A 20,949-nucleotide genomic window follows, 5' to 3' on the forward strand; every position below is an offset into this window, starting at 1 on the left:
TTTCTTGGTTTGACCTCATGCGAATAGGATGTTTCCCTCCCATAGCCAGCTTGCTGAAGTGGTACACCTGCATGGACCAGACTAGCAACGATCAGTGCTTGACTGCTGTTGATCGTGTCAAGAATGAGAAGTTCTACTAGACTGTAACTCTGATGGCCAGTGACGGTGAGTCTCACTGCCATGACCTGCCAGGGCTGTGGGCTCATCACCTTGATGCCCAATGCTCCCACGTGTCTCAGCCCCAGACTGCTCTCAGCGGCCTCTTCCCCTTTCTGCTCCAGTGCACAGGGCTCTAAAACACGCCCCTTCACTGAGGCTTTGGAGGCCTGAATAATGCTGGGTTATAGGTCAAGCCCAAATAATTCCTAGTGCTTTGCCTGAATGGTGAGGCAGAGGGTTGTCAAATGAGCACTGTAACCCATACAGACTTGGGTGAGCTCACATACTTCTTACTGCAGACATAGTGAAGTCAAGATTTGCCCACAAGTGAAAGATTCAGTAGTGTGGGTCATTGTCATTTGTCTTTTCTTTGATCCAGGTGGTATCCAGAGGAAGTCTATCAGCAAACAATGCACTTTTCGGTGCAAAGAGGTCCCAAAGTTCTACCAATGGGAAAGCTTTCACGAATGCTGCCCTGCTGACTAGTGTAATCACAGTGAGGCACCCAGCGTGAGACCTTGCTTCGTGGTGCTGGGGGCTGTGGTGCTGGTCAGTGTTACCAGGTCATTTCTATGGACTGGGCTGTGATGCCCTGGGAATTCCCTGTTGAATAACCTGTGCAATCTTCTTAGACCGTCTTAGGCCCCAGTACCTGCAGTGGTTTTATTCATCTGTCCCCAGGTGGAGCTGAACATCTTCTGTATGCCCAAAGATGCTTCTACGTGTTTGCTTCCATGTCTCTGAGGTTGGAGGCATGTGAGGCCCAGCTGAACAGCACTCATTTCCTGCGGACAGGCCGGTCTGAACCTAACTTGAGCTCGATGAAGAGATCCCTCCTTTATTTTTTGTATAACTTCTAACAGAACAGGGCCCTGAAACCACTAAAAAAAGAAAAAAAAGAGTAAATAATAAACATCTTGGAAACTTCAGCTGAGTGCTGACTCATGGTAGGGCTGGGGTTTTGTGAGTAGCACGGTCATGTTGTTCATGCAATTACACTGAGACTTAAACAACGGAAGGTGAGTAAGAGGAGGTTACCAGCACGGTCCCAAATCAGAGAGTGTCTCTTGCCATTTCAGCCAGGAGGAAAAACAGGATCTGAAAAATAATGAATTTGCATATCCAATGGGATTTTTCTTGCATGCTCTCTATATGCAGGTCCTGACAAGGGCTGAAACATTATGGGGAGGGAATATTAGTAAATTTAATATACTTGGGGCTGTTCCTGGCCCTGGGGTGAGCGGGTACCCATCTGTATAGCTGAACTCCCTCACTCTCCAAAAAAGGTGGCTGAGTCCAAAATATCAATTGGAAAGCATCCCTGGCCTGTGCTAAGCCCTGAATCCTCCCCAGAAATTGTCAGGGATGGTACTAGGCCAGGTCTAGTACCAGGGTACTGATGAGGCCAAAATCGTTCTGAGGAGCATGCAAACAGTTGACAGTATGGACAAATGTGGCCAGCACTTGAAACTGTGCCTGGCCTCTGTTGTTTATTATTGGTATAGACATAGCTCTGTGACAGCTCTTCTGGAGTATGGTTCTACCCGTGGGGCAGGTGGAAGGGTGGTGACATTCTCTGCAGCTTGTGATACCTAGACATCACAGCAAGATCCCACCACTACAGTCACGAGTTAAATACAGGTATGATAATCAAGGTATGCCCAGCTGGGATTTAGGCAATATGGGAGGTCCAGGGACACCATCAAAGTAAGTAATACTGGTAAACAGAGACCTGGTATGTCCCTGGGAAACCATTTTCCTGCCCTACTTCAAAGAGAAAGAGGTAAAGGGCAGGCTCTCAGAAGGATTTTAACACCTTGATGCAAGCTGATCCCAGGCTGCCTGTGCTGTGTTGTTGAACCCCAGTATCTCTCCCCACGGCGAGACTCCCATCGTGAGTACCTGGCCTCCTTCACTGCCTGGGAAAGGGCAGCATGCGGGAGGTGGAGCTGGACCAGCCACAGGCCAAGACATTGGAGTCCTTCAGAGATTTGCTACATGAAGTCTTTAAGCACATACTGGTTTGAATAAATGCGCAGGTGGGCTTAGCTCTGAGCTCCCCTTGGCTTCCCTGGGAGTTAACCACTTAAACACCTGGGGAGGTCTGAGATAGGGAAAGCTCCGTGTCAGGTGGGTAGTGGTGACAACCCACCTCGGTGTCCTGATGGAGTGGAGGTCACAACCAGGAGGGATACTTTGAGTAAGCCTTGCAGGACCAAGTACAAGTAAATCTGCAGGGAGAAGGAGGAAGGAGGAAGATGGAGGGAAAGAGCAAGAAGGAAAAATAACTATTCATCCACTGTCATTGGACCCAAGGGTGAGAATAACTGGAGCATGCCATTTCCCCAGAGGTGAGTGAATGCTCCAGCTAGCTCAATGTACGCAGCTGCCTCTTCTCCATCCAGTGCAATGCATGCTTCAAACTATCTACCTCTCAGCCAAAAGTAAAAAGTGGCACCAAATTTACATGGCACCTTCCTTCCCCACAACCGCACCTAAAGGGAGGGATGGGGAACAAGGCAAAGAGAGATCCTGTAGTTGGTTCAATGGGCTTCATTTAGGGCTGAAAAGTCCCCAGTGGCACAATCATACCCTGTACTGAGATGTAGTTTGTTACTCCCAGGACAACTGCCAGATGACCCTTTCCTAGACCCCCTTGACAGCCAGGTTCCTGCATCCCCATCCCTGGTCCAGGTCAGTGACAACACCTCTTTCTTCCTGGAACCCCAGCTCCTGTGTGAAATAGCAAATGGGTGGGAAACGGCAGTCCGTACAGTTTGGCAGGATGCTGGGATAGATGGAAATGACTGGTAACCTTCTGAGATGCCACCCAGGAAGTGATGAGGGCAGGAGGGCTTGGCAGAGCTCATGCTCTGAGTACAGTGAGGCTGAACAGTTAAAGACTTCAGGGCAGCTTCCTTGTCATCTCTGCTCACAGTCCCAGCACTGTGTATTCAACATATGCAAAACAGAAACAGTCTTCAGCACCTGTGTAGGGTCCAAGCAGCTGGAGAGGGCCTAAAGACAGAACCCAGGCTTGCAATGTGGAGCCAAGGCTTGCAGCTGGTTCTGTACCGTAGCAAAGGCCCCAAACAAAAGGAAGAGCTTCCACGAGACCAAGACACAATATTTCTGTTCCTCCTCACAGTTGTGGTTCCACTCGTGGGCCCTTTTCCCAAGGCCTTTTTGGAGAAGACCCTAATATGATTCTCCCAGGAGATGGGAGATGAGCAGCTCCATGGCTGACTTCTGTTCATTGACTTCTGGTCTCATCATATATCTCTTCCATGCTGCAGTCATGCTGCTTTCATGTGTCAGCTACCCAGGAGAAACCGCCATCCTCAGTCTCCCGCATGTCTCTGAGGAAATGCTAGCAATGCACTGGCAGTCCTACACCTCACACGTACTCATCAGACATACCTGAGGTCGGGCTTGTGACTTCCCAGCTATCTGGCTCGGCGGGCCCACAGCAACCCTCAAATGCCAAGTGGCCCGTTGTGCACTCCTCCCATCACACTTGTTCACCAAACCACTCATGCCAGAGGACCAGCTGTGGACCACTTCCCGTGGCCTTGCAGCTTCTCTTCCTGCTATCAGTGCAGGGCAGATCTGAATCCCCAGTCTAGCTGACTCCTCTCCAGCTCTCTGTCAAAGAAGAGATACTCTCCCCGTCATTCCTAGGGTGCTGCACAGAAGCGATAGGATAAACTGAGACATTTCCATGTAGAAACAAACAAGCCAAATGCAAGAATGTCCCTTGTTCTCTCAATAATCACATTAAATAGCAACAATTATTTTTCCTCTTTCCACAAAAAGTATACTAAGAGTCAAATCTCATTAAATCAAACTGTTTCTTTATTAGTGCAGACTTTTGCCAGGGTGCTCCTGCTGTTGCGTGACATTCCAGCCATGGTTCCCAGATTGATTTCCGGAACCTCCTGAAGAGTCATCCCTGCAGGAGGACACCTTACAGTGAATCATGCTGGACAATCCCTTTTCCTTGGAATGGGTCTAGCCCTTCGGCTGCTGCCTTGTGACATCTTGGATGACTGACACACCTTCTCCGGCATCCACTGTGGCATCTATTGGGCAAGTGATGTGGCTTATCCTCTCCACGCCCAGAAGATATATGTCCACTGGAGAAGAACAGTGAGTGCTCATGGGGTGACTTCACCATCCTGTTAATCCTGCTTCATGTCTGCAGTATTGTCAGCCCCAGCGGTTTAAAGCCAGTGTCAGGAAACTCAAAAATATCTGGAAATTAACCAACCCCACACCCCCTCAACAACTCTTCCTCCTTTTTTTTTTTTTTTTTTTTTCTTAAAAGGAAGATAATGTGGGTTTTGGTGTCCCTTTGAACTTCCTCTGCCCATGCCTTCACTGTGCTGAGCAATTATTAATCCCATCAAGTCCCCTAAATGTCTTTGATGAGCATGACCTCTGTTTCAGGGACTTCACTTGTTTGACTGTTCTGCCCAGAAATGAATATTGGCCCTCAGTCATTTCTACCCTCCCCTCATCTGTCCAAGCTCTCTCTTCCACACACTCTCTGAGCTTCTGTATCTTCTCCTTCTATAAAGCCATCTCCTAACCCAAAGAGTGGGTAACTACAGCTGGGTCCCCGTTGTCTTTCCTCCAGACCAAGTCTTGCAGGAGGGGGAAGTAAAGGGTGAACAGACGCAGACTGACCAGGAGGCTTTACGCAAAGGGGCTGCTCCTGCTTCCTCCTCTCTGCTCTTTGGTGGCTGAGCAGGCGGTGACTCATTGAGATGTCTGCTGATTCCCAGGACTAAACTTCCTGGTAGTTCTTTCCTAGGAAGCAGAAGTGAGACAGACAGTCAAAAAGAGGCTCCAGGGGGCTGAAATTACCCCCTCCAGCTCCACCCAAATTGACAACATGCAGGGAAATCATAAAGGCTCAGAACATTATATCTAGTTGGTATCTAGCAGGACTTTGAATCTGATGCTTCATGTAGAAGACAGGCAAAGGCATTTTTACCATTTGCTCAGATGCAGCAAAGGAAACCTATTGCAAAGCTGGAAACCAAACTCCAGGGTTCCACATTTGAATCACACAGAATCACAGAATGGTTGAGGTTGGAAGGGACCTCTGAAGATCATCTAGTCCAACCCCCCTGCTCAGGTAGGGTCACCTAGAGCACGTTGCCCAGGACCTTGTTCAGATGAGTTCCCAAAGTCATCGTTGTCTTGCTGCAGCTGCTCTCAAAACAAGGATGCAAAGCATTTAGGATTTTATAGGTTAGCAGCAGCTTCTATAGGCAAACAGGAAATTGTAAGACATTTCCTGTTTATATTGCCAGTCATGAACATACAGCTAGATCTGTCTTGACTGTAGATACTCGAAATTTTCAGGGTCTAACCCTGGAAAGGCGCTTGACAATAATCCATCCAGAAGAAGCCATTAATTTATGATCATTTTGCTTTGAGTAGATACCTTCACTGAACTATCTGGCCGCAGATGTGATGATCAGATTGGAACTAAACAGCACAAAACCCCCACTCAGACACCAGTAGCACTGCTAGCCTGACCATAGAGAGATTAGTGTATTAAAAGCAATAAATGGAATGAATTGCCTTAGTGCTTTCACTCTTCTCTAGACCCATCAGACCAGCCTGAAGGCAACGCCAAGGTGAGAAAACAACCCACATGCATTCCTTTCCTATCAAATAACACACAATCACAGACCGTGGACGGCCCACTCTTTCAAAATTGTTGCCTTCATAATCGCTTGGTCCAAATGCAGAGAAGATATATAACCTGTCTCCAGGTGAGGGTGCTTTTCCTGGGCTGCTGAGATGATTGAGAGAAGATGAAGGCCTCCCTCATTGTCCTGCTGGCTTTGGTCTTATATGCGGAGCAAGGTGAGGCATCACGGGTTCACTGCTAGCCAGGGAATAGCTGTGTGCTGGAGAATCAGGGAGGCATCGTAGCTATGGAAAGAAATGCAACTGTGGAAGAGACTGCCTGAGCACTTGCAATAGCGCTGCTGCAGGACACACTACTCCTCCTTGGGCTTCCTTTGTGTCGGCTCAGCCTTGGTGGGTGAAGGGTTTTTTTGGTTTTTTTTTTTGCAGGGGAAATTTCCCTATAAACTCATGTGCAACTGGATTTATACAAAAGTGAGACAGAAAAGAAGAAGCTGTTGCCGCCTTTCTATCATCTTTGTTAAGAGACTTTCTAGTGGGTTTGTCTGTCCAGATGAGGCAAGGCTGCAGTTATTGCTAAAGCTTTTATGAAGAAGTGCCTCAATCTACAGTAGTCTGGTATGTCAACAGCTCTGTGTGCCTGGCTCTTGCTGAAGTCGGTGACACCTTTTCCACCAGCATCAGCTGGGCAGGATCAGACCTACAATGTCTGGCCTTGGAAAGCACCCATGTGCTGCTCCTTGGTGAATGCTCTGGATTTTGACCCACTTGGGAGGCCTTACCAGCTTGCTGATTTCAGTCCAAGCTGGGGAATTAGGGAGAGGTTGGGTGCAGGCTATATGTTTAAGCAGCCTTGTGCTGGGATACAGGGTAGGATATATATTTGCATATTATTTGTATTATAGACTATGTATTATATTTCACAGAGAGATTGCAAATTAAATCAGAGCCGTCAAAAAGTATATGATCCTATAGCCTTTACAGACAAGACAGATAAGGAGCTAGAGAGAATAAATATTATCCTCACTTTATAAAGAGGAACAGGGTTTGTCATTGCCTCCGCTTGGAAATTTGCCATATTAGCTGATGCAGAAAAATAATTTCCTGGAGTAGCCTTTTCTGTCTCACTGTAACCCAAGAATACCTTTCTGCTATTTAGCTTTGTTCGCTTTCCAGAATAGCAATCCTGAAAAGTTTCCAAGTGTTAACAAGGCCTGAGGGACAGTGAGACTGTCTTCGGTGCCAAAACCAAAAGCATTTTAACCTGGGTTAAATAACCTAGGCAGTAAAAACAAAGTGTTAGACTTCACAAGGCTTAGGACTGAATTCACACAGCTAAGAGTTAAAAGCCCTTCTCACCAGTGTTTTAACCCAGGTTATGGACATATGTTTGAGGGCCCTGATGTCTCACCCAAAGAGATAGTCCTGGTAGACTGACTTCTCTAGGCTTTGGGTCAGCTATGGAGGTCCCAATTAAACGTATTCGACTGTCAGCGCTTACTGCCTGATTAGGCTACAGTCTGTTTTATAGTGTCTTCAGTAGATAGTTTTCTTCGTCTGTCCCTATTGACTATAGAAAAAAAACTGGGACAACTGCACTGTGAGCAAATGCCTGAAACCAGAGATGGTGAACCCAGACCTCCGCACATCGCTGTAGACTTCTATAGCAGACCCTGCCCTTCCTGTTGCCTACATCACACCAAACCCTGTGCCCTTGAGCCATCATGTTTTATTTTGAGTGCAGGGCAGGAGGGGCAGAGTTGCAACATCTGTGTGCGTAGGCACAGATGTGCATGCCTGTGCACATGTTGGGTGTAAGCGTGCAGGTGTGCAGAGAGCAGAGTGGGTTAGGACTGGGTCTTGCAACCCCTTTACGTTCAGCCAACCCAAACCTACTACACTCAAAAGTCAATGAGAAGAAAGAATTTTGCTACCTGGAATAGCAGCATTTTGTCCCCATCTTCCATATCCTGTGTTTTCTCCTGCAGCAAAAGCCCTGTGGTGCTACACCTGCGAGTGGGAACAAAGCAACTGGAGATGTCTGAAGGCCGTGAAGTGCTCAGACAAGGACGAGTACTGTGTGACGAATGTTGCCTCTGTAGGAATTGGTATGTGCTGGTATCCTCTGACAGGGGCTCAGGAATGTGAAGTGGGGGTTTTGCATGGATTTTTATGGTTGACTTTTGTGGGTGGATGGGACGAGGAGTCACGGGGTAAGCATGTTTGGGAGGTGAAACCCTTGCTAGCCTGGACTGACAGCACTGAAGTTGCAGGGTTTGAAATACACCTCCCAAACACATATTAAGAGCTTCTGCTTTAGCCTTTGCTTTATGCCTGCCTGGAAAAGATAGGGGACACAGAGATCAGAGAAAGATAAAGAAATCGGGACCTTGGTCAGACAGGGAGATGAAAAGAATCAGATAGTTGGGATGGATGAGATGGTCTAGAGGGAAACAGAAGGAAATAAAGCTACTTCCTTCTCAAAGAGAAGCCTGGAGATGTGCTCTCAATGTAGGTATGAACATCTCTTTGACGATGCCATGGTATGCCTAAGAAAGCCTCAGTATAAGGGGCCATCCTAGGAGGCACCAAATGCCTGGCAGAGATATTAAATGGCTTGTGAAGCTGGTCACCAGTAATTACTGGAACATGATGGGATGGGGCTGAGTCTCATTGGCCATGCTGGTCCTCAGGGCTCTGGGAGCGACAGCAAGACCCATCAGCCCATCTCCCTCCTGCATGAGATCTAGGAGCACATGGCAAACCCTTGGCACTAACACTGCTCTCTCCCTTCTTCTTTGGGCAAGGATTTTTGACTTTGTGGAAGAGGATCACTAAGAAGTGCTCCGAGACCTGCCCACACCACAACTTCAGCCTGGGCCTGGCCTCCTACACCTCTTCTTGCTGCCAGACTTTCTTATGCAACCTGAGTGCGTGCCCAGGACCCAAGCTGGCTCGACAGTGAGGTGGTGGGAGATCCTGTGGCAGTGTCCTTCTTCAGTTGCTCAGAAGTGGTGGGACAAAGGGTCTCCTGAAGGTCCGAAGAGCACAGCCAGATTCTCTCAGGAGGGTACGGACACTGAGTGCACTGCAGAGTAGATGAAGTACCATGGTCACAACCTCCTGCCCTGTGTTGCCTTCCAACCTGTGAGGAACCAGTTTCTCGCTTGCTTTTCATGCTTGAGCTCTGCCACCCTTCGCAGCTTGAAGGAGAAGCTGCCTTGTTATGTCCCCTGCAGCCCAGAAGATGCAAATGCTGCTTCTGTATGTCACACAGATCTCTAGAGGGGTTTCTCCCACAATCTTGCCTCTTCCCTTAGCTGTACTGTAAGACTGGTCTCTCCTTAAGAGAATGATAAATCCCCAGAAGATGAATTTCCTTCCCCAGAGACTTTTCTTGTTGCTGGCAAGCTGGAAAGGGATGCAAATTTTCCCTCAGTAGCAGGGAGAAATCAGGCCCAACCACTCAGTGTCCCCAGCATGGGGGTTTGGCTGGAAGAGCACTGTGAGGCTTCGAAGGGTTGTCAGGGAGTGTGGGAAGAGCCCAGGGCACGGGGACCTGCGTGGAGTCATGGGGCAGCCGGGAGCCACAAAGCCAACGGGTCTCAACATTGCGGCAGCTCCCCAGGCTCAGGGGACAGAGATAATGGTCCCTCTGAGCCAACTCAGAAGGGAAATCGTGCAGACTCATGGGGCTGCTGCCAGTGAAGGGAAAAGCCAGTCCCGAGTATAAAACCCTGACCTTGAGATGGGCACCACCCACAGCACTCTTCGCTTGCATCCCTCACCCCTTCCATCCCACCTCTCCACGCCTGGTTCCTGTCACCACCGCCTGGGGACAATGACATTCCTCTGTGCCAGCACCCCTTTAGCGGTCAGATATGTCAACCACATGCCTCTTCCTCTCGGCTCCGCCTGCGGTGACATGTTATAGAAATGCTGCCTATCTGCATGTAATTTTCTCTGCAGTCGTTGTCCCCAACTCCATCTGCAACAGCTGTCCTTTGCTACTCCCCAATCCTTTTTCTTTTTTTTTTTTTTTTTTGGTCTTGCCCTGACCACTTGTGGCTGCTGTTTGAGTCAAGCAACCTGACCCAGGGTTTGCACTGCCCTGGACCTACTGCTTGGTAATGTTTCTTTCAGAGAATCACTCATTTATCCATCCCTCAGACATCCCTAAAAGCCACTTCAGGGTAACGAAAAGTATTTGCATCATTTGGGTTGAGCTGGTGAGGGTCAGTGGAGAGATGTTTAAGAGAAGAGTATAGAATTCACCAAATATATAGAAACCAAATATTTTGTGTAGATGTTTCCAGAGGTGGCAGATAAATGAGGGTAAAAGGAAGCTAAAAAATGAAAGAAGGCAATGCTGGCTCAGAAACTTTTCATTGTCAGATGTGCTGTTGAGTGTCTCTCCCCGCTCCCAAACATCACTTTTTGGAGGAGTTTTGCTTTGGCAAGAGAATGGAAATGTTTCGTCTCGGATTGACTGAAAGGGCGGAGGAGCTTTTATGTGAGCTGGAGTTGTGGCTTGGCTGCCAAACCTGTGCATCAGCTTTCCCGAGCTGCCGGCAGTGCTTTTGGGGCCAGCTCTGCCGCGCATTTCATGAACGGCCGCAAGACCAGATGTGCTGACGGTGCCCGCTCCTTTCCCGCAGGAATGAGCCCCGGCTGGGTGGCGAGGGACCCAGCAGGTGCTGCTGGGAGAGATTGCAGCAGCATGCACCTCCACCCTCACCTGCAGCTTTACCTGCCCCTGTACACCCCCTGCCCCTCCGGCATTGCCATGCCAATGAAACGGGGCAGATCTGCAGCCTGCAAACAGTTGCGTGGCCTGTTGCAAGGACAAACGTGATGCAGGCGAGCCGAGTCCCAGGTCGTGCTGCTCTGAGAGCGGCCAGGCAGCACGGCGCCAAGTGCCAAGCGCTAAATGCAGAAGAACGTCGTTTTTCCCACGCTCCCTGCTTTGTTTTGGGACCCGGTTCAAAATCGGCCCCTCTGGGCTTGCAGAAAGGGCAAAGTGTTCCCCAGCCAAGGGATGACGCTCGGTGTCGTGCGGCGCTTCGAACCGGGCCAGGGCCCTGATAAACAAGGGGGACAAAAGGGGCTTTGAGCCGTGTGCGGCCCTTCAGCTTTGGGCTTGTGCCCATAGCTGTTGTGGATGAATGCTTCTTTCTGAAGTGCAGTATAATGGGAAACTTCAGAGATGTGGGCTCTCTTTTATTAATTGACTTCTACTTTCTTTCCAGTGGCCTATTACCCCCCCTCCTTCTCACAGTTACGCCATGCTGCGAGGGCCGATCTTCATGCTGAAGAAGCCACGCCGGGAGGAACCATCTCCCTTTACCTCTTCATTAAACCGTGATCTTTTTCACACGCTATTTAGGAATCTGCATTTTTTCTCCCTGAAGCAATCAGATCCCCCTTGACCCTAATACCCCAAAACTCTAATTTACTCCTCCTACAATATTTTTACCTAAAAAGGAGTTGTGTGGTTTTTTTCCTGTGTGCCAGAATTATTCAGCTATCTGAAAGCTCTGTGAAATCCCAGTTGGATAGACTCTAATAATTAATATTTCATTGCATCGGATTTACACATCCTGCAGTAGCGGAGACAGAGCTTCCCCACAGCTTGCAGGAAAGCGTTGTCAAGTATTTTTTACCTCTTTAAAGTAAAACRGGTTGTTTGGGTTTGGTTTGATCTGTCTTTGCTGCAGAGAAGCTTTCTTGTATACCACAGCTAATAATGGGAAATAAATCATCCTGGGCATAATTAAAGAGAAAAGGGTTACTTCCCTTCTCCGAATGGTCCTGCAGCTCAAGGGCAACAAAATCTGGCTCAGCTGGCCTTTGCAGGACACCTGTGGTAGCAGAGTTGGGGGTGCAAAGCTCCTGGGACAGCTCTGGCAGTACCTGCTCCTCTCCAAGACATCTGAGATGTGCGTCTGAGAAGGAAGAGGCAGACGTAATACCTAACTCCTGATTTTGGCCAGGAATTTGAGCTGATCAGGACCACAGAGAGATGGAATACCTTGGGCAGAAAGGGGTTGTGCACTGGGCGGAAAAGAGCTAGCTGTTACTGTCACCGCAGCAGCCGTCACTGAGCTTTGCTGACCTCGTTCAGAGGCGTGATGGCGATGGGAGATGGGCCGCCTAGGACTTGTCATTTTGAGAATTACATCGGTGCACGCCAGGAGACGCGGTTTTCCTCCAGGTTAATGGCAGCTGGCTGTCCTTTGACGTAATGGGATTGCTTCGATGCCGGGGATGACAACCCCAGGGGAACCATCAGATGACCGCAAAGGAGGAATAGTGCCACCTCCAAACTTACAAAACCTGAACATCAACCCGGGATGCCTCGATAGCAGCAGAGCCTGCGGGAGGTGTGAAAGAGCCCTTTACTCCCCCCAGCACAAGGCAGGGCTGCCATTCCCCAAAGGGCTAACAGAGCTCTGTGCACGGTGTGGGTGCTGCCACAGGGAAAAGGTCCACGGAGAAAGAAGTGTCCAAGCGTGGCACTTGCACGCAGCACAAAGCAAACACAGAGTACTTTCCGTGGCTGGAGCTGGCATGCACACGCAGTGTAAGGATGAAGCAATGAGCTGATTAGAAATGGCATAGTAAATGCCTGTTTACGGATAATTAGTAGCAGATCAGATACCTAAGGGACTAGTCAAAGGGGTATATGGGGGAGTTGTGATGTGGCTCCTCTCGCTCCTGGCTGTAGGACAGTCAGGCTGGCTGTGTGCAGCTGTCAACCCTATCTCCTGCTATCAGAGCTACCAGCTTACAATCTCGAACAGCCAAACCCACACAACAAATTTAGTGCTGCATCAAGCTGTGTGTGTGGGCAAGGCTGGAAAAGTGCTGGGAAGGCAGCTGGAAGCAGACCAGAGCTATCAAGCCTTGCAAAGGGTGAGCAGTCATACCCCAGACACGGGTCCCGGAGGGGCCAGGGACAGACCATGCAGGGGGACAGGTGATGCAAAGCAGAGCAATGGCTCAAGATCTGGAAAAACGTGACGGCACTGAATCTGTAAAGCACAGATTTGAGGAGATATGATCTGTTTTCTGACATTTCAAAAGGATGAGCCAAAGAGGACAAGAATATTTTCTTCCCTTTATCTGCTGAGGATGGGGTGAGAGGTCCTGTGCTCAAGATGCAGGGAGGGAGACGAAGATGAGAAAGTAGGAGCAAGCAGGGTTGCTCTGGAGGTGATTGCTTGGGGAGAGTGGTAAAGCCATGCTGTCTGTGAGGGATGGGTTAGGCAAAGCCAGTCTTGCTTTGGAGCTAAACTGGTCGTGGGCCATGCAAAGTGGAGAGGGAAGGGGACCCAAGGACTTCTGACTGAATAAATTGTGCTTGCTGTCAAACTTTATGAAGTGACGTGGCCTTCTGGACCTCACATCATGGCCTTAATTGACAACATATCTAAGTGCTGGATGCCTCAATCTCTATCAGTCTCTCTTGACTCCTCCTAAGTTAGCAGAGAGCTGGGCAATTCCAGGGTGATTCACCCCATCCCAGATCAAGAATCAAAGATAGGGGCTGAGGTGCCCAGCAGAAACACTCAACTCTCTCCAGAGGCCCAAGGTGACCAGAGCAGAAAGAACTAACTTTGACATGCCTAAATGAGTTGCTTTGAGTCCCAGCCTCAGTGACAAAAAAATGTGGTGGCAAAACTGTCTAAAAGGAGGTTCTGATACTTCCGAAATGCTCCTTGTGATTATCAAAAGGAACCATGATGAAAATTGGCACATTCCTACAAAACTTCCATGTCTGGCACATTTATGAATATTCTGAATTAGGGGAAAAAAACCCACAGTTTTCTGGGAAATCCTGGACCATTTCCAGTGCAGAGAGGTGGACTAAGCCCACGAGAGGGAGCTGGTGCCTCTGTGCACTGTTGGACTCCCCAGCAAATGCCGGCTGCCTGCAGAAACCTGGTGTTCCTGGAGCAGTTTCCGGGGAAAACCAGCAGCCTTGCAGGGGAGGCAATGACTCTCACCAGAGCAGCTCAGGGAAGGACCAGATGTAGGACACTGGCAAGGACTAGCAGCAAAACGCCGTGCTGGCGATGCCAAACACACAGAGCTCTGCTCAGTGACAGCAGGCCCTGGCCAGCATCCAGCGTCTGTTCCCTCCCACGCCTTCGGCAGCCGGGGACGTGCCTCGGTTTGGCTGCACAGGCTAATTCTTGTTGATCTAACATCAGCTACTGGTGTGTCTGTGCTGTAGTTGGGGGGCATTTCCATCTAAAGCTTAAAGCTTTACAAGCCATGTAAAATTTCAATCCAGAGCCTGTGACCATGGGCTGCTTGGAAGTGGGGTGCAGCTCTTGATCCCACCCTCCTCCTCCATGCGTGTCACCCGTGGGTGCCCTCTATGGGGGCCCTCCTCTTGGCAGGCACCCAAATTGCTGGGCTGACATTGGCCTGATCTTGGGCAGGGTGTAGGAACCCCTTATGTCCTCGGCACCTGCGAGGTCCTGAGGAGTAAAGAGAGGATCAAACCGGATGGGGCTGCAACTCCCTGTCCTGTTACGGGTGACTCTGTCCTCTTTCTCTGACTTTCCTACTCATTCCTTCTTTGCAGTACCTCCTTAAACATCTTTCCTCCCCTCTAGTACTAAACTCCCTCCATTCTTCATCTTATAAATGACCATGGCCACAAGCCAGGCACCTTCAACCCACCACGCAAGCAAGTAGTAGCAATTCCCCCTTTTCCTCCTCACCCATGGGTTGCTAGCCATGCTGTTCTCTCTTTTGCCCACTGTCTGATGTCTTCAACAATTGCATGAAACCAGAGAGAGAGGAAGGTGTCCACAAAGAACTTTGGAGAGAGGATGGTCTAGGTGAGGCCTCCAGTCCAGCTCTACCACCACTTCACTGTGTCTGACCTTGGGAAAGTCAATCAGTGTCTCTGTGATTCATGTGCTTAAGATGGAGATAACAACACATGGCTTCTCACTCTTACTTGGCTGGACTGGGAGCTCTTTGGATCTCAGCACTCAGTATCTCTGTGAYGCTTCACCCAGGTGGTCCAGGGATGTCTTTACACCAGGGCCAACAAGGGCCAGCCTGCCCACCCAAGTGCAGAGCAAAGCTTGTGTTTGTGCCTCTGGATTCAGAGCCTGCCTCTTCCCAGCCCTGCAGTGCTATTCTTTCTGCTGTAACTGGTATGAACACTCATCCTCTCTGCAATGCAATGCAGAAACCTGTCATGGCAAAACAGGGGCTGCTCCCACGTCATTCACTCCTCCAGAAATGCTGTTCTTTGTCTCACTGTGGTGCCAAGGAGCTTCTGCGATTAATTCTGTTAGGAGCTGTGCATACAAACAGCACAAAAAGACATCTTCTCTCACCTTCCCCGTCATATCTGAGCTTTTACAAGGGATGGATAGAGACACAGAGGTGAGGGCAAGGGTGCGGGCATTGCTCATTACATCATTTGCTTGACCATTGCCAAATTAGTTGTCAGCAGAGAGACATCCCTCACAGATAGAGCTATGAGATGAGGCTGTGCGGTTGTGCTGAACAGGCCCAGGCACCCTTGGGCCTGCTGCATGTTGGACGTGAACACTGTTGGCAGTGCAAAGAGAGGGAGCGTTTCCACCTGCCAAGGTGGGCTGAGYCCCTGAGTCATGCCACTGCGGCAGGGATGCAAAGCTGCCCATGCACCGGGTTTCCTGGGGATGTAGGCTCCATTGCATGATGGTATAGTGATCTCTATACTGGTCATATGGATTGTCACTGCTCCCTATATGCTCTAGTTTTGAGCTGGGTCCCCTGCACCTAGCAATTAACCCCTGGCATAAAGGCAGAGAGAACCAGGAGCAGATGCAATTGCCTGCATCAGTACAGAGCATGTCCTGCTGCCAGGATCAGGACTTTGTAGCCCAACTCCAGGATGGCATGCAGAGTCCTGTGTCCTTGGAAAGCCTGTGAAAGGTAACGGAAGCATTGCACGCTGCCGACTTGTCTCTCCCCTCCCCTCACACCCTCACCAGCGTTGGCAGCACCCACTGCAGTGGGTGCTGCCTCAGTGCCTCAGCCTGTGCTACTGCAGAGAGGAAATCAGGGAGACCTGGGGGTTCCCAAGCCCTGCAAAAGCTGAGAGAGCACCTTATCTGCTCACCACCCAGCCACATGTCAGCGGTGATAAGATGGAAGAGTGGTATTTTATCTCCCACCCGCAACAGTGAAACCACCCCAGGCTGCCCTGTATCTCCTTTCCCCATGCTCAGAGCTGTGTTAAGCTTTCCCTGGGCGTGAAGACCTTGCTGTGCTGCTGGGGTGGATGTGGCTGGTGCCTGGAGGCAGATGCTTCCACCAACGTTGTGCTGCTTGCTGTAGAGCTGAAGGATTTGGGGGAAGCAGAGTTTGACAAGCTGCTGGGCCTGACCTCATTTCATTTCCCAAAATACCTGCCGTTGCCAAGACGGTAGGGATGGGAGTGGCAGAAACGGAGGCAGGCCCCAATCCTGCCCGAGATGCTGTCCCACTTCCATGGAAACCAGCGCAGGAGGTGCACAGCATCTCCCAGGCCTTGTTGGAAAGGTCCTGGTTGTGGTGCTCCTTCCTTTTTTAGGGGACAGGAAGGAGCTTGGTCGGATGCTGCTACAGCACCGTACCCACAGATAATCTCACTTCCCACTTCAGACTTCCTGCGTTAATATTGTGTCCCGAGCACTGTCAGGAGTGCTAATAAGCAAAYGGATGCAACCAACTCCTGAGGCTAAATGCCAGAGGGACAGAGTCCGGCTCCATCCAGACTAGTAAATAACACAGAAAAGGGTCAATTCTCTGGCCCTGAGGCCACAGGGTATGGCACGCTTGTGCCAGGATGACTAACCCCTTTTCATCCCCAAAACAGGGCAGCCAAATCCAGACGGCCCATTGGGAAGAGTCACTGGCCTGGGCTATTCCCTAGGCTTGGTCTGGGAGGGCATTTGTTGGTACGGGCTGAAACTGGAGGTTTGGGGGATGACTTCTGCCTGTGTCAGGGTCTCTGTTTTGGGAGAGGTGACCCATCTCTCAACTTTGCTCTGCTGGGCACATCTCAGCTGTCCTGAGCCCATCATTTCTGAAGAAACATCAGATGGCAGAGATGCCTGTCTGCAGCATGTGCAAGGTTTGCTTGCTCGGGACAGCATCTTGCATCCTTCCTTTCCTAGCTGTCTTTCTCCTGGGCCCCGGGAAAGTGAAGAAAAGTGATGTTATCCTCCAGCAGTCATTCCCTGAGCAGATGGACAGGACCTGTCCCAAAAGCAGGACCCAGTGGGAGTGAGGCCACCGGAGATGTCACGGCTGGGTTTTGGGTGCAGAAGTGACACCAGAAGGCAGTGCTTGGCGCTGTGGCCATTTCAGAGAAGAGGAGAGGAGAGTCCCTTCATAGTCTGTGCGAAAGCCTTGCTCGGAGGAGGGGGGGGGTGAGTTTTTTGCCTGCAGAACAGGTATCCTGAAGCTGAGCTCGCCCCAGAGGCATTTCTGTTGGCACTTCCTTAATCCAAAATCCCTTTCAGACTGAATGAAAGTGGGTTTTCCTCCATGCAGGAGGCAGAAGAGAGAGGCTGTGAGCAAAACCAGGGCYCGGTGCCAAGCGCTATGTTTGCAGCCCAGAAATGGGAGGGCATTTACCTGGGCCTATTTTTCAAAGGAAGGAAACTCCTCTTCCTATGCGAGATCTGGCTTTCTCCCCCCTACACCCCTCTGATTCCTCCTCCAGCAGCTTCCAGCGAAGGCTGCATTTGTGTTGCAAAACGGAGCCTGCGGGAGCAGCGATTCCAGCTGCTGCCAGCTGCGGAGCAAAAATCATTGCTCTCCTTGTGCCTGTGACTTTGGCCACGTCTCTCCTCGCTCAAGCCCCAATTCGCCCTGGCTCTGGGAGTCTTTGCTGCTGGTGAAGCCCTGCAAAACCCTTTCAAGGCATAGTTGTCTTTTTCCCTGATGTTTTTACGGGACGGGCGTGGGTCAAAGCCTGGTACTCGGCCCTTCGTGAGCCCCTTGTGCGTGCAATCAGATTGGGGCGAGTTGTTCCGACCTCGGCAAGCGCAAGGCTGTCTGCAAATGCAGGGTGGTTTCACCACTTTGTTTGTTGCTCCCTAAATCACTGTGGGCGACTTTTGGCTCCCACGCCCCTCCCATGCTGTCACTGTCGAGCTTTTCAAGCCCACGTTAGTGCTGCGCGGCCAGTGAGCTGGATCCACGAGGAGCTGCAGATGGGGTTGCCTGATGGCGCACCAGCCCCTCTCGGGATAACCCCGCAAGCCGCAGGGACGGCGCGTGAGAAGAGCCACGACCTGGGATCGTTTGCCGCGGTTTCAGTGCATAGGGATGCTCACAAGGCAGACTGATGTCTGGACCTCCCTCTGCCCAACCGTCAGCACAAATGCACCCGAGCAAAACCATGTCTTGCTTTTCCAAAAGGTGCTTGGGAAAAAGAAAACCCTGCAGCCTCACCTTTTTTTAGCTAGTCTTCCTAGGAAAATACCCTTTTGCTTGCTCGCTGAGGAATACGATTGCATTCCCTATGCCGTGGTGTTTGTTTCTCTGCCTCGCTGAACACACCCATCGGGCTGGGACGGTTTCAGCCTGGATCCCTCCTTCATACTTAACTCCTCCACCTGCYGCGGACTCACAGCTGAGTCCTCCTCCCGGGGACAGGTGCGCTCTCCTCGCCCTCCTCGGCAGGCTTGGTAGGTGCCATTGCAGAGGTTTCAACACGGCTATTAGCTGAGGTGTGACAAGTTTCTAGACGTAATGAGGGCTGGCCTGAAGACCTGTTCTAGCCATGCAGCTGAGGTTTTGACGCCGCGTCTCATCGGGTCAGTGGGAGTGAGTCAGGAGAGAAACCAGAGCATCCTCATCTTCCCACACGGGTGCCAAGTTTTCCCACTCTCGGTTTAGGCCTCCCTGTAATAAATCACACCCAGGGTCCCCCAAAATGAATAGAAGAGAGGTTGGCTGTGGAACCCATCACAGCTTTTAGAGTGAAACTAAAAGTTTTTTGCAACTCAGTCGCAGCTTCACCTAACCCTGGAAATTTCAGCTATCAGGTTTCACCACAAATCATTCCCAAGCCTGTGATACTCAGCATTTGAAAGCCTTGGATGAGTCAAGACTCCAAAGCAATTTTTTTAAAAGAGAGAGATTATGGAAATCATGAATGTTTTCTTGACATCTCAGGGTGGGGTGTGTGTGGGGGGGCATTTTGTGCAGGGGGTCTTTGTAGTAGGTAGGTGTAGGACATTTTATTTCTTGCAAAAGCAAAATGAAAAAGTACAGTAAGGTTTTCTTGGTGTCCATGAAGATGGCTTCAGAAGGCTCCCACATGGCCAGCTGGTACCACAGCTGTGTTGTACAGGCGTCTGTCTTACTTAACGCAGCTCCAAATGACTTCTCTCTGTACCACTACATAACTCCAGGATCTTGAAGTTTAATTAACCCCCCCCAAAAAAACTACAGGGATCAGAAAGATTTTTGTGAAAATAAGCATGACAGATATCACCTACTTTTCTTCCTGAAGAGGCTGGCCAAAAATCTTCTGTGGCAAAGCTTTAGATCTGCTTTTCATAAGCGTTCATGTTGGCACAGTTCAGAAACCTACTGAAACCTAAAACTTCCAAAGAAAGACCAGAGTCCCGCTTGTTAGGACCAGCATGAACATGCTGTGGAGGAGGTGGCCCCATTTTAGTGCCTGCACGTTGACTGCTCATGTGAAAGAACATAAGCAGGCCTGAACCTGGAGCAAGTGAAAATTCCAGGTTTCAGTGAAGAGGGAAGGACAGATTTCGACATTACAGATTGAGCTGTTTTAGAAATGCACCTTAAATAAACCTGTGAGGATCATTTTTCCCCACGTGCGGTTATGGCCAGTGGTGTCCTCCATGGGGAGAACTAACTCTTCCGGGGGATCCCAAAAGGGTACAGGGATTTTCTTGCCTGCCTTTTCTTCCTCCTCCCAATCTCCTTCCTCACTGTCCTCTCCCTTTCAGACCCTACAGACCTCTAATATGCCTCCTCCCAGCTGCAGAGATACCACTGCTAGACCGATAAACCTTGGCCCTGGAGTCGAGATCGGTGATTCACACCCATAACTCTAATCTCTTTACTCTACAAACAGGGCAGTCACATTCAAACTGCTTGCAAGGAGTAGTCCCATGTCTGGGACAATGCTAGGTGGGGTGATCCAAAGCTGTGCTGATGGTCCAAAAGCAAGGATGGTGTTGGGACTGGGCTTGTGCCCTGTTCGGTGAGCTAGTATGGACCTGGCCTTTCAGCTAGGACACCAGTGGGGATGGGAATCAAGTTGCTTGACCCCACGCATGATGGTGCTGTTTGATGTCTCCCCAGGAGCCTACAAGCTGATGGTGCTGAATTCTCTCTTAGGACCTAGGAGGCTAAGGGAATGTGATAAAATGGTTTTGGTCCCCTGTTGGCTGGTGGCCGTGGCCCCAAAGGACTGGCTTAGAGCCAGGTTCCTCACCCGTTGTGACTCCTGGTGGCAAGGCTCCTGGTGTCCATCGTGGCTGTGGCACTGAGATGGGCACCTACATGGACTGTCTTGTGCTTCAGCCAGACACAACGGGCCCGGGCTACCCTTGTCCTTCCTAGCTGGAGGTTTGGGAGCCTCTGTCGTCTGTCACCAGCTCAACACGAGGAGCTCTGTTCCACTGTTTGGAGCTTGCCAGGTCAGCTACATATCCAGATGGACCACGCGAAAGGGATGAAGAGAGTCTGGTTCCTGCAACAGCCAATCCTGAGGGGCAAAAGGCAAAATAGTACAGGCAGTTCTTCCTTTTTCCCTTGAAAGAAGGGAAAGAAGAAGGTATTGCCTCCTGCAATCTTCCCCCTTCCTGCCCTTCACCTAACCCCACCATTGCATGGCCAGATGAAGCAACACAGTCCTCCCTGGCCTGTAAAGGAGGGAGGAGAGGACCAGACCAGACCAGACCAGTGCTGCCCCGGGATGGGATTGACTGCCTGCCCTGCCTGCCCTCCTGCATGACTCAGGAGCACCAAGAGCATGACCCACCGCTGCTTGCTTCCCATCTTTTCCCATGGTCTCCCCTTTCCCTGGCTGCTGTTTGCAATCCTGAACAGAAACGGAGAGTTTCCTCC

General features: G+C 50.3%; 1 protein-coding gene across 1 annotated transcript; it reads left to right on the forward strand.

Annotated features, from left to right (window-relative positions):
* The first annotated feature begins 5,990 nt into the window (after positions 1–5,990).
* On the forward strand, positions 5,991–8,791 carry LOC112967849 (lymphocyte antigen 6E-like). The gene is made up of 3 exons (XM_026069444.1): positions 5,991–6,042; positions 7,815–7,934; positions 8,634–8,791. The coding sequence occupies exons 1-3, from the start codon at positions 5,991–5,993 to the stop codon at positions 8,789–8,791; spliced, it is 330 nt and encodes a 109-aa protein (XP_025925229.1).
* Positions 8,792–20,949: the final 12,158 nt, after the last annotated feature.

Source organism: Apteryx rowi, unplaced genomic scaffold (genome assembly GCF_003343035.1).
Source record: "Apteryx rowi isolate R43461 unplaced genomic scaffold, aptRow1 scaffold_106, whole genome shotgun sequence".
Taxonomy (NCBI): domain Eukaryota; kingdom Metazoa; phylum Chordata; class Aves; order Apterygiformes; family Apterygidae; genus Apteryx; species Apteryx rowi.

Bases quoted from the DNA above. Each gene is read 5' to 3' on its own strand.
- LOC112967849 (XM_026069444.1), top strand. From the start codon at position 5,991: ATGAAGGCCTCCCTCATTGTCCTGCTGGCTTTGGTCTTATATGCGGAG. The intron at 6,043-7,814 runs GTGAGGCATCAC...TTTCTCCTGCAG, and splicing joins GGTCTTATATGCGGAGCAAG to CAAAAGCCCTGTGGTGCTAC. The intron at 7,935-8,633 runs GTATGTGCTGGT...TCTTTGGGCAAG, and splicing joins TGTTGCCTCTGTAGGAATTG to GATTTTTGACTTTGTGGAAG.